This window comes from Fulmarus glacialis, unplaced genomic scaffold (assembly GCF_000690835.1).
Source record: "Fulmarus glacialis isolate BGI_N327 unplaced genomic scaffold, ASM69083v1 scaffold3091, whole genome shotgun sequence".
NCBI classification, from domain to species: domain Eukaryota; kingdom Metazoa; phylum Chordata; class Aves; order Procellariiformes; family Procellariidae; genus Fulmarus; species Fulmarus glacialis.
In genome coordinates, this window is record NW_009192015.1 from 27129 (window position 1) to 40161 (window position 13033).

Below are 13033 nucleotides of genomic sequence, written 5' to 3' on the forward strand. Positions count from 1 at the left end.
AAAGGAGAAGAATGCATCTGAACATGGAGGCTGATGACCAGAGATCTTTGTAACAAAGCTCTTGTTTCAGAGTCCTGAACTGAAATGTTTGCTTGCTGATTAAATCACACCCTAGCTGGCATACAGCTGATCATTTTGGTCAGAGATAAAACAGTGTTAAGTCATTCATGTTTTATTGTAGTTCAGAATATAGACTGTAGTTGCAGTCTGCAATAATGCATATAGAAGCTTGTGAATGAATGACAAATTGAAAACTTTGAGACATTTTAATCAAAATAACAGTCGTCTGTCTTATAATGTCTCTTTTCTCTTTGAGTTTTGAGGCTTTGAAGTGTGAACAAAGGTTAAATTATCAAAATATCCTTTCCATCAAATTTACTACAAGTTCACTATCTTTCAGTATTAGTGTTATTTCAGTGCTAAATTCATTCTGTTGTCCTTTCCTTTGAGTCAATTAATTATTTTCTCCATAATTCATCTCATTCTGTTTGTGATTTTCCAACTATCTCTTCTAGCTCAAAGGGAGGCTATAGTGGCTGGTTTTCAAGAAACTGGAGCTTGGAAACTCTGTTCCAGCTAAGTGTATGGATTGTGTAATGGCTTCCATATATGTTCTGCATCTTAACAAAAGCATATACATTTAGTTTAAAAACTCCTGTGCTTTCATATTGGCACCATTATATGATTCTTTAATTTCTTCTGACATGAAGAAATTAATTTTCTTTTTAATGACAGCAGACTGAAATAGGAGCATTAAAAGTCTAGAATACAAGAACTTGAGGCGCTACCTTTTAAAAATTCCACGAAAAGCCTGATTTTTAGGGGATTAGAACACAGGGGGGGAAAGTATGCCAAAGGAGTGAAGTTAGTGCTTAAGGCCATCCTCTTTGTCTTACCGAGATTTTAAAATAAATCAGGCTGCTCTAGGTTATCTATACAGCTCACCTCTAAGAAGGGAGAGATTTTATGCTTTTGAAAAAGTTCTTTTAGCATTTCTTTTAAAAGATTAAAAGTTGTTTTTCATTTTTGGTGCTTCCCCCCCCGACATCTCCATTTGATAAATTGACTGCTTAATACATGTGATACTACTATTATGATAAAAAAATCTGTGTCGGTAATGGCTCCTTTTGATCAGCATTTAATACCTTTTGGTGATTTGCTGATACAGGCTGGATCTCACTGTAATTTCCCCTTTAGTAGTTGGGAGAGGAGAAGACAAATTGAGCCAGTTGATAGACCTGTATGTCATTACTAATAGTGGTTTGTGTGAGATTGGGTATCTGTGGTTAAAGTGTTCTCCAGCGTGACTGTTTTTACTGCAGCTTGTGTATGGGGCTCTTCAGGTTGTCTTGTCATGAATGTTATGTTCTTGTAACAACATAGTAATGCTTCTTCCCTGCATTGCAGCTATTAGTGTTTCAAAGAACTCATAATCCTTGAGAAGCTGGCTCGAGTATAAGCAGACCTTTTGGGGGAAGTGCTGCTGTGTATTTTCTGTGATAAGAGAGTTTGCCAAATTGTAACTACTTGGTCTTTTCCCTATTGTCCTATTCTTTGTCTTGCTTTTCTACAGAATATACAGGAAATGAAAATGACAATGAAACTGTGCCTGAGACCTCTGCAGGTTGCTGGAGTTTTTTCCCTACTGTTTTATTTCATTTTTAAGCCAAGACATTGCTTCATCTCACACACAGCATGAAATGCAGGCATTGCATTCGGGCCATTGACCTTCACATAATCCTCTCCTAGGCTTGTTTCTTCATTGTGCTTCTATTTCCAGAGCTTCATCAGCTGATTTTTTTGCTTTCTTTTTGGTTTTTTTTGGTGGTTGTTTGTTTTGTTGCACCCAAATGCATATCCATGTACAAATCTGCAACTATTGTGATTGCAGTGAAGTGGTGTAAAATAAGTTGCTGATGTAAAATACCAGCTATAATTTCTTTCATCCAGTTCTGTTAAAATATAAATGCACCTCTTCCTATATAAATATATGTGTGTATATATATATGTATGTAGGTATGTGCGTGTGTCATAGAATTATTCAGTAGGTTGGGAAGGACCTCTGGAAGTCAGGTAGCTCTGCTCCCCACTCAAAGCAAGACCAATTTAGATCAGGTTGCCTGTATATAACTCAAAGACAGACTTGTAATTTACAGTGGATACTCACTTAGTCAGAAATTGGTATAAAGTTCTAATTACAGTGAATGGGCATGAAAGCTTTGGCTACCAGGTATTTCAGGTTGGCTACAGGGTTTTATTTTCTTAGAAATATAGTGTGTATTTCTAAAAGTGTATTCAAGATATGTACCCTTTCTGTAAAGTTTAAGAATTCCTGGAATGGTCTAGATATAATTGACAAGAGGTTTCTAGCTGTGCATCACGTTTTAATTTGGCAAGGATGTAACAGAATCCAGGCGCTAGAAGCCGGAGCTGTACAAATCTAAACTGGAAATTACATAATTTGTAACAGGACAATTCACTACTGAAAATTTTACTGAGTTATGCTAGGAATCTTTTATTACTTAGAATCTTTAAAACAAGTTAGACATCTTTGTAAAAATCTGGTAGCTTAGTAAGTGTTGACCTTGAAATACAAATTTCCGGGTGGTGTTCTGTGGCCCCCATTATTTAGCAAGATATGGACCAGGTGGTCATCTTCAAAAAAATCTAAGCAGTAAGGGGCTTGTTGGGTTGCAATTCATCGGGCTTAACTCAGATATCTAAAAATGAGTTACCTGAATTTAAACTGCTCGCTTGAGTCCATACAGAGAAGAAGGCACCTTTAGAGGTGCCTTAACTCTTAGACACCTTTTTCAGAATGAGCTGAATCACTTTGTGAAGTTTCTTTCTATCCTTTGGGTGTAGAGAGAGCCTGTAATGATCGGTTTGGATGTAGATAACTAACATCTAGAGGAAGGATGCTGTTGTCTTCTATCCTGATGGCACTGCCTGTTTTGTAGAGAACCGACTAGTAGGAGGCGTTACCTCAACGTGAAGATTCAGGTTTCATAGTTCATCTCATTGGTTCTGTCTTTCATTTCTGGAGAACACCACCTTGCTGTATGGGCGATTTCTTTTGAAATGTTTGTTATGGAAATACTAGCCTTAGTTTCACAGTTCAAGATGGCCACACCTGTTTTGAAGGCCATATGCATGGTGAACTGTTTAATTCTTTCTTTATGCTTGAACATAATCACAAGGTTAACACCCAGAATGGATAAAAACTAACCCGCATGTATATAATACTTTGTGGTACCAAAAGGCATATTTGTTGTTTTACGAAAGAAAAAAAAAAAGTGAAAAGAATCAAAATATATAAAGATTTTTCCTTCCTCCCTTTATGAAGGTGGTGAACTCCACATGGCTCAGTTTTTCCGAGGCAATCTGGCAGGTTTGATGATCCGTTCTGGTAAACTGGAAAACAAGAAAGTGATAGATTGCCTATATACTTGCAAAGAGGGACTGGATTTGCAAATGGCTGATGGTGTTGGCAAAGGCCTGAAGGTAAAGTTGCATGTGAATGAAGTGGAGCGTGTATATTGCTTTGCTGATAATACTTAGAAGTTTTGCTGGCAGAGTTAGTAGGGGTGTCCCAAATAAAGCAGGATAATCTGTTGTGACATTTTGCATTGAAATTACATGAAAACTAGGAAATCTTTCTTGTATAGACATGGTCTTAGTGGAGTTTAAGAATGAAAGTTATTGTGTTCTTTTTAAGTCTTGAAGAGAAATTCCATATTTGGAAGCCTCTCTCTTTTATCAGCTGTACCAGGCTGTCTAATATTAAAGATGGAGATTCTTAACAAGCTGCTTAGTAGAATGAGACTCACTTGCATGCCTTTTTTTAATAGCAGGGTTGTGTGAACAGAGCTAAATTTCTCCTTTATATTAGCTGTCTCTTGCATATTACTAGAATCTTCACATCAGAACTACGATAAGTGCCTAGATTTTTTTTTAAAGAATGAAATGCTAAATATGTTTATTAAGCAGTGCTGAACTTCCAGTTTTAATTACCTGATCATATTAATGTTTGGGTATTCTCTTATCTTTTTTTCTTCTGTTGTTTCAGGTCCACATGAACCCAAGTCAGTCAACACTGACCTTAGAAGGGGATGATATCGACAGAGTTGATAAGGCCATGCAACACATTTCCTATCTGAATTCCCGCCAGTTCCCAACACCTGGGATTCGGAGGCTTAAAATCACCAGTGTTGTCAAGTATGTCCTAGTGCTGAAATAATGCGTCTCTGTACGGTTGATACTGAAGCCTGGAATGATGTTCATGTATCTCAGTTGCGATAAACAAAGGAGTCTTGCTGTATGTAACCATCACACATTTGAATACGGCAAATGTTTTCCACACCAGCTCTCTCTTTTCTTCCTGAGAATGTAGTGAGGAGAGTGTAAGATAGGGAGGAACTTATTGCAAGGGTATGCTGTGAAGGGTGTGCTGTGAGTATGTCTCCAGTATCACAGCCTTCGTTAAAGGTGTTATCTGTGGCTGTTAGTCATAGCATAAGAAACGGGGCCAAATGTTAACTGTAAGTAAAAATTAATTGTAAGATTGCTCCCTTGGTGGGGAATTCTTATGTTCCAACGCAGTTGATGAATTTATCTAAGACTCTTGGGTCTGAGACAGAGCCTTTTAAAAATTTATAAGGCAATTACTCTGCATAATTGTGCCTCCCTCTCAAATAGCCTCCTTGACTGTTGCAAAACTGCTTCTGTATTTCATAGGTGTTTCAATGAAGATGCCTGTGTCTCCATTCCTTCTGTGGAGGGATATATAATGGTCTTGCAACCAGAGGAACCGAAAATCAGCCTTAGTGGCATCAATCATTTTGCCCGCTCTGCTTCAGAGTTTGAGAGTTCTGAGGGTGTTTCCCTCTTTCCTGAGCTTCGCATAATAAGCACCATTACACGGGAGGTAGAGCCAGAGGGAGATGGAGATGAAGATCCTACAGGTAATGTCCTTTTCTGCTTAGGACTGTTGCCTAGCCACATCCCATTCAATGATCATGTTGGAGGATCTTCCTCTTGCAAAATCGTGGATTTCTCTTTCAATACAGAATCTAGTAGGGGAAAAGAAGGTGTACATCTCTTGTGAGAAGGTGTAGATACTCTGCTCTGGGCTAACAAAAATTTACCTGGAAATGGTAGTAAGCCCAGGCCTTTATCTTCATGTAAATATTCCTTGTTTGTATTTTGTGGGTTGTTTTTTTTTTTTTGTTTTTTTTTTTAATTATTATTTCATGAATACTTGCTCTTTTTACTTCAGGCCCAGATCTTAATATTTCTTGTAGAAGAAGAGTTGAGTTTGCATGTGACATTTTATAGCTCTGGGGCTCTTGTCTACTTCATCTTTGTTTCTGCCTACCTCTTTGGCTTTTTCTCTGCTTTTCAGTACAAGAGTCTTTGGTATCTGAAGAGATCATGCACAACCTGGATACATGTGAGGTGACAGTGCTAGGAGAGGAACTAAATCAGGAACAAGAAAGCCTGGAGATTGACATGACACGATTACAGCAGAAAGGCATTGAGATGAGTAGTTCCAACCTGGGCATGATAATCACAGGTAGGGGTTACTACTTCTGGTCTTTTTGTAGGAAGGGTCTGAAGACAGTGATAATGGGAGCAGTGTGCTAGAGAGATGGTTTGTAACACCTTACTCCGAATACTTCATTTTTGACAAGAATTTCAAGCTCAGAGGTCTTACAACTATTTTGTGGAAGGCTGTGATTCTAGAAAATAAGTCATTCTAGAACCTCCTTTCTGCTCTTCTCTCACATCCCAAATTGCAGGTTACCTCTGGACTATGAAAATGAAGTACACTTTGCCCCAGAAAAGGCTTGTTCCTCGCACAGATAATCCAGTGCCTAGGAGCATGCATCATTCCTTTCTATTTTATATTCAGAATATGTTATGTATTTGAAATAAAGGCTTCCAAAATCCCTTTAAAGACTAACTGGGTCTAGGATTTTATCACAAAATCAATCCACAGAATTTCAGTGGAGCCACATGTGTGTGTGTCTATGGTGTTAACCTTTTTTCTACTAACTGAAAATCTGCCAGCCAAGAAAACTTACTGGAAGAAAGGGAGTAATACTTGTTGAGTAGATGATGTTGCACTAGTCTTTTGCAAAGTGATTGTTTTACTTGTTTATTTCTCTCCGCAGGGGTTGATACTATGGCTAGTTATGAAGAAGTTTTGCATCTGATACACTACAGAAACTGGCACACCGTTTCTCTCTTTGACAGAAAGTTCAAATTAGTCTGTTCTGAGCTTAATGGGCGCTATGTCAGCAATGAATTTAAAGTGGAGGTATGTAAGCTAATCTGATCACTCTTGAGAAGTTTTAGAGCATGGATGGCTAGGAGGATGGAATTTGTTGCCTCAACTGATAGATAATTGATCAATTATTTAGATTTTTGTCCTGTAAATAAATATTAGTAAACATGTGCATTTCAGGCTGTATTTTATATATAAATGTGTTTTAAATCCTACACTTCAGCTTTAAATAAGGCTGCCTAAACAGAGGTGAAACTGTGGTGTTGTAGAAGAAATAGCACGGCTAGTGGAGGTGTGAAGGCGAAAAGGTTGAACTGGAAAGACAGCGTATTAATGTAGCAAAAAACCTGGCAAATAGAGCAAGAGTAGTGCTGCCAGAGACTTGAATGGCCTTCATGTATAACTTCTAGGATTCTGCAAATTAACTTGCTGGGCCCTTTACCATTTTGCTTGTGTGATGCTTAAAACGCTGATACTGAGGGCTTATGTAAGAGCATAGACAGGCTAAAATTGCATTTCCTCTGCAGTAGAGTACAGGTTAATTATTACTTAGTACACTTATATCAAATATATGGAAGTACAACAGAAGATAACATAAAGGGCACTAAAATTTCAGGTGCTGGAATGTGAAGTTATTTATATTGAGAGGAACTGTCACGTATCTCTGCGTCTTTCAGCTATGAGCTTGAATTTCTACATTTTAAAGCTGACCAAAGGAATGGCAGTAAAGTTAACTGTATTTACCACTAGTTGGGTGGTTGTGGTGGGCTGGGGAGCCCCTTGTGTTGCAGAATAGAATTTTTTTTTAATTAAGTAATGTGGTTTTGTTTGCTGAGGAAATTCTGTGAGCTTGAGTTGGGATCTTACCAAACTGTTTAACTGCAGATGCTTTCCTTGTTCTGTAGTAAACGTGCTCTCTTCCTGTTGTGCAGCTGGTCAGGTATCCTGTATCACAGTGTTCCACTGCAGGAGGGGTATATTTAGCTCTGCTTGTTTGGCAAGGAAACATGAAATACGCTGTGCAAATGATGAGCTTGCAGTTGTACCTAAAAGCCAGCTATGCTAAGTGTGGGTTAAACCGTAAGGAATAGTTTTTTCTTAACCCTTTGACTTTAATGTGGATTTTTTTCTTTGGTGTTAGCTGAAGATATACAGCAGAATAAGAAAAATGGGAATGAAGAAAATGTAATTTATGTGTTATATATCTTTGTATATACTGTTATTTCAGGATTAAAATGACTGGCTACCAATTTTGTTAATAAACTGGCTTTATCTGTTTTATTCTGAAATACCAGTGTCTGTACACAAAATAGCCAGACTAACTAAAAGAGATTTGAGAGCTGTGAAACTGAAGGGTTTTGTGACAAGGAATTGTGATGTACGAGGAGCTACTGATGGGGATGATTGTCCCCTGAGACAAGCCATTGCTGTGTTGAAGGAGAATTGGATGCCTACTCTGGGAAATCGGTTTTTCTTTTTTCCCCCCCTTTTTTTTTCCTTTTTCTTTCTTTCTATTTCTTCAGAAGTAAACTGTTGCATTTCTGGAGTTTAACATTTTCTTTTTGTTCCTAGGTGAATGTTATCCACACAGCTAACCCAGCTGAACATGCTAATCACATAGCTGCACAACCACAATTTGTTCATCCAGTGCATCATACATTTGTTGATCTCTCTGGTCACAACTTAGCTAACCCTCATCCATTTTCAGGTAAGAATTCTCAGTCATTGAAGTTCAGCTGTCTTTTTCTGGTGTTAAACCGTCACAGAGGCTTCTTGCTGCAGAGAGGTTTTTTCCCAGAGTTAAAACCAGTGTGTTGGACCAATAAGCTAAGCAGCTACCTTGGTCCTGTTCTGCTGTTGCCCAAGCAGGGAGGAGTGGATTTCTAGAGATCTATGAAATATCTTTTCCTGCCAGCAGGAGAGCTTTCTGTTGGTGTGTGTACATTGGAAAATGGAGGTGTACTAGTCTTGGAGGGGACTGTAAGACCTAGATAAGGACTGTGAGGAACTGGGGCAGTATTTCTTCTGAATGGCGTGAGAAAAGAACTGCACCGTTATTCCCTTGATGAGTCGTGGTACCTGTCCTTTCTGTTTTAATTATATTTATTTGGCATGGGTGTAGGATGTGAGAGGAAGAAAAACAGGCATTTTAGAGAGGAGCCTGTGTGTGTGGTGGAATCTGCTTTCCATGTGTTGTCAGTCCTTCAGATTGATGTAATTACACTTAAGGAACTAAGTTTTAGTTCTTATTCTCCAACTGACTTTTTAAGTGGCCTTAGACGAACTGCCTCTGTGTAGCCGCATATAATACTTGTATAATGCTATTTTGCTCTTGCAGGTGGTGGGAACAGAGGACTAGTTATTAGCAGTGTGTAAGAGTTACTTGTCAGCATCGTGTAAGAAACTCCTTTTATTTTCTTGTTGCAGTTGTTCCCAGTACAGCCACTGTTGTGATTGTCGTTTGTGTCAGTTTCCTGGTTTTTATGATTATTCTGGGAGTGTTCCGAATCCGAGCGGCACATCAGAGAACGATGCGTGACCAGGATACTGGAAAGGAAAATGAGATGGACTGGGATGACTCTGCTTTGACCATCACTGTGAACCCCATGGAGGTAAAGCTGGCGTCTCAGCACTTAACAAAAAAATGCGTTTTTCCAGCTGCAGTGGGTATGATTGTACATGGACAGAGTAGTAGAGCAAAACCAACCACTGAACACAGAGTGGAGACATTAACTGTGAATTTTTAACGAATGTGCCAAAGTGACAAATGCCAAGAGCAGTTATGTTTGGGATCTTGCATGGGTTATAGCTTCATGATACATAATTGGATTTTACAGGTCAGTGTCCAACACTAGTGTTTATCATGCTGCCCGCTACCTTAACAATGGTCGGCTTCTTTCCAAAGTTTCAAGAATTTATTGTCAAAACATCTGTGTTTATGATGTTTCCTTCTCCTGTGGTTGACATCTGAAATTTTAGAAAACGAGGAACAAGAAACATGTGCAACCTTAATGCTGTTTGTGTGACCCTACTGCAAGATCCTTTTCCAGTAGAATTTGAAGTACTGGATCACACTTTGGAATTAGTTTGTTTGAGTGACAGGATCAATAGCAATGTTACAAAGCTATTTTAAAGAGGGCTACTTCCTTTTTCTTTTCTGGTTGCCTAATTACTGCTGAACTTCTAAAAACAGTAAGGAATCTGTAATAGCTCTTTCTCAATGTAGTGCCTTGTGCCTGAATTCAAAAGAATAAAAAGGATTTTGGCCAGTATGATATCAACAGCTAATTTCTGTCTTAACAGACTTACGAGGATCAACACAGCAGTGAAGAGGAAGAGGAGGAGGAGGAAGAAGAAAGTGAAGATGGAGAAGAAGATGACATCACTAGCGCAGAGTCTGAAAGCAGTGAGGAGGAAGAGGGAGAGCAGGAGGAGGACCAACAGAATGTTAATAGACAGCAACAGCTGGAATGGGATGACTCTACCCTCAGTTATTGATTCTAGCTGTTCCCTTTGTCTTTATGTTTCTGCTCTAGAAGACTCCGCTGTAACACACTCCATTGTTACCAAGGATTCATGGTGTTTTAAAAAAAAAAAAAAAAAAAAAATCATTCTGGCCAGTAGATTCAACCCACACACATCCCAGTGTTTGTGTTACGTCAGCTAGTTCCTGATGCTGTTTCTAGAATTGTAGTTAGCACCTCTTTTCCTTCAGCCATGCCTCAGTGACTGGATTTTTTTTACGCTATGTGAGGAACCACCTTGCACTTTTTTTCTTCATGTCATCTCAGCTAAGTGACTCTACAGATCTGTAGCCATTGCACATGAATTTCTGAACTGTCTTTTTTTGCTCAGTGAAACAAACTTGGCTTTGTTCCTTTTTCTCTTGTTAAAAGATGCAAAGATTGCTTGTTGACAAAGGGTAAAGCTGCTCATTTCAGCCTGTTGATTTCTTTTATTTTTTTCCCCCAAATTAGTGCATGTGTAAAGTGGCAGAATGAGGTTAATATGTAGAAGATTAACAGACTTTTTAATATTTTGTAAATATATTGGAATTATGTAATTATGTCATTTGTGGTAGTGAAAACAGGGATTGGGGTTTAAAACATGCTAAAGTGAAAAATCATGAAGCATGAAATATTACAAGTCTCATACTACTGCAGCAGGAGCACGGGCACAGTTATCTAGTGTAGATGTTTCAGTAATACAGTGTCATCGGCCTTGACTGCCATGTTCGCTCATGCCCCGCTCTGTTTTTTCTTTAATTTTTCTTTTCTTTTCTTTAATCTCCTTTATTTTTGCAGAGGGAACAGACAAGCTTGTGAGAAACTGTAAAGGCTTTAGAAACCTCTGCAGAGGTTCAGCTGCCCTGTGCAATACAGTTGTTTGGTTTTTCTTTTTCTTTTCTTTTTCCTTCCAATTAAGTCCTGGCATAAGAGCTTTTAAGTTATTGGGAAAAAACACTACTTGGATGGTGGGCAAATTAGTGTGCTGTTGCTGTGGTGTGTTGCCACAGCTTCTTTTAATTACAGCGAGGCTGCCTGTAGTACAGTGATGGTCTGTTCATGCTGCTGACAGGGTGGATTATTCATTTAGTTAATTGATTGTTACGTTGGTAACTGAAGCTGGAAAGCCTGAGACCTGTGTACCTGTGCACCTTGGCTACCAGTCTACATCGATAGGTATTTTGGTTTTTTTGGCTGTTCAGTTTTTCTAATTTGGTAGTGGGAGGGTTTGGGGCATAGCTGATACCATTTCTATTAAACACACTCCTGCTCATTCCCTGTAGCCCCTTGTACAGTAACTTGGACTGTTGGTGTATTAAGCCTTTGTTTACACTTAGTAATTGTGTTTTCCTGCTGGTGAAAACTAGAGCATAAATTATCCAACCAGAAAACCTTGGGAATCATGTTAATATTATTCCAAGTCCAGATGATTTTGGTTGTTTCTCATCAAAGTTCTAACTTGGAATTGCAAAGGACTTTTCTAAAGAAATAGCTGAAAGGTACGAAAAGTAAGTTATGACCCCATGGTGGAGAGTGCTAGTTTTTTTGTAAGGCAGGTCTTGTTTGTTTAACTTTATTTGGTCTTATGCAGAGCCTTGAATAATGAATATCTGCTTACTTGATTTTTACGTTTGGAGGTGGATTGAAGAGAGTAACTTGTTTTGCTTGTAACAGGAGACTAGGACTCCGTTCGCTCCTCAGCACGGTAAGCAAAGTTCCAGTTTTTGATGTTGTATGTAGTCTGCCTGTGCTCTGGCTGCACAGAGCACACGTCTCCTAGCAGACCAGTTAGTGGCCATCACTACGCAGCAGGGAAATGGCGCACTGGGTGAGCGTGCTAGAGGAGCAACAAGCAAGCCAAAGGGTGGGGCACAAAGGGTCGTAATTCAAAGAGATGAAGATGGATCCAAATGTTTCTGTAGTTTTGATTTTCAGAGCAGACCTATTCTCACCTAGCGATGTCTGTAATGGGATCTAATGGTGGGTTTTATCTGGGGTAACTTGACTGTGGAGTGCCTTTTACAGTAGTAGATGGACCTGGAAGCAGGGAAGAGAACCCACACAACTAGCTTACCGTTTTTTGGGGTTGTTTTTTTTTATGTAAAATTTTAGATTTCTAAAATGGGGAAATGGTTTTGACTACTTACGTGGTAATATAACTGCTAGTTTTAAGTAAACTGGGAAACTTTTAACTTATGTCTGACAGTTGTCCTGTGTTAATGTGTAGAAGACTTATCCTTCCATATACTGTTGCTGTAGCTGCTGTATTTTAGACCAAAACTGATCATGACTTAATGGTAATACTGAAAGGTTGTAACGTCCTGATGCAGTTTGTAGCCACTGTGGGTATAACTTTTCAGATGTGTATATTGGTAACAGGTCAGTTTGGAAAGTCTATAAGCTACAATAAATTTCTGGTTCTAAAGGTTGTTTGCATTTATTTCTTACTGAATGGAACAAAGTTGAATCAAGTTATATTAGCTGTGTGTTAATTTGTCTCTGCTGGTGGCAGTAGAAGAGTTTTGTTTTGTTTTCGTTGATCTCTTTGCTTAAGAGATCAACTTAAGAGAAAGACTTCGGATGCACGTATGTACAATTTATCAACCATTTTTTAATTTTTTGACTTACAAAACATGTACCTAAAGCAACTGAAAAGTTAAACATGTAAACATTCTCTTCTTACAGAACCATGGTTTGGCTTAAAAAAATATTTCTTTTTTCAAAGGCAACAGAATAAGCACAATCAGTTTGTACAGAGTTAAAAAAAATAATCACAGAAACATCTCTAAATAAATAGGAAGGCGTATCACTTTGAGCGTATTTATAAAATCAGAAGGTACTTATTTATAGTGAAATGTAATATTTTTGAAAGTGATTTAAGTTTCAATCTTCAGTACAATTCAACTTGCTGAAAACTATCAGGTGAGCTACTGCTTTGTATATTTGGAGTCAAAGGCTCTTTGCTGACCTGATACAGCCATCAGACTTTCATTCAAGATGCTATTCCAGTGGCGTACAAGGAAGAAGGTCCACTTGGTGACTCACTGATATTTTTACTTCTTGTAGGTAAGTCAATTTTCTAGACTAAGTAACCTCTCTGTAAAACTGTGCTGGATTGAGAAACACCTTTGGAATTGCTCAGTTCTTGCAGTTTACGTTGATACAACTTTGTGTTATTGCACTTCTAAAATTGAAGGAGAGATGACGTGAGCCACTGCTGCTTTTACTTCTGTAAAAC

At 38.4% G+C, this 13033-nt stretch overlaps 1 protein-coding gene across 1 annotated transcript in view; it reads left to right on the forward strand.

Annotated features, from left to right (window-relative positions):
- The window catches only part of CLSTN1 (calsyntenin 1), a gene marked incomplete at its 5' end in the record, with an annotated part of 29998 nt that extends 17778 nt beyond the window's left edge, over positions 1–12220 (forward strand). The window contains 9 exons of the mRNA XM_009586883.1: positions 1574–1624; positions 3347–3504; positions 4070–4218; positions 4738–4964; positions 5405–5575; positions 6177–6322; positions 7862–7997; positions 8717–8901; positions 9593–12220. Of these exons, the coding sequence (XP_009585178.1) occupies positions 1574–1624; positions 3347–3504; positions 4070–4218; positions 4738–4964; positions 5405–5575; positions 6177–6322; positions 7862–7997; positions 8717–8901; positions 9593–9787 (1418 nt within the window). The remainder of the gene's footprint in view (positions 1–1573; positions 1625–3346; positions 3505–4069; positions 4219–4737; positions 4965–5404; positions 5576–6176; positions 6323–7861; positions 7998–8716; positions 8902–9592) is intronic.
- Positions 12221–13033: the final 813 nt, after the last annotated feature.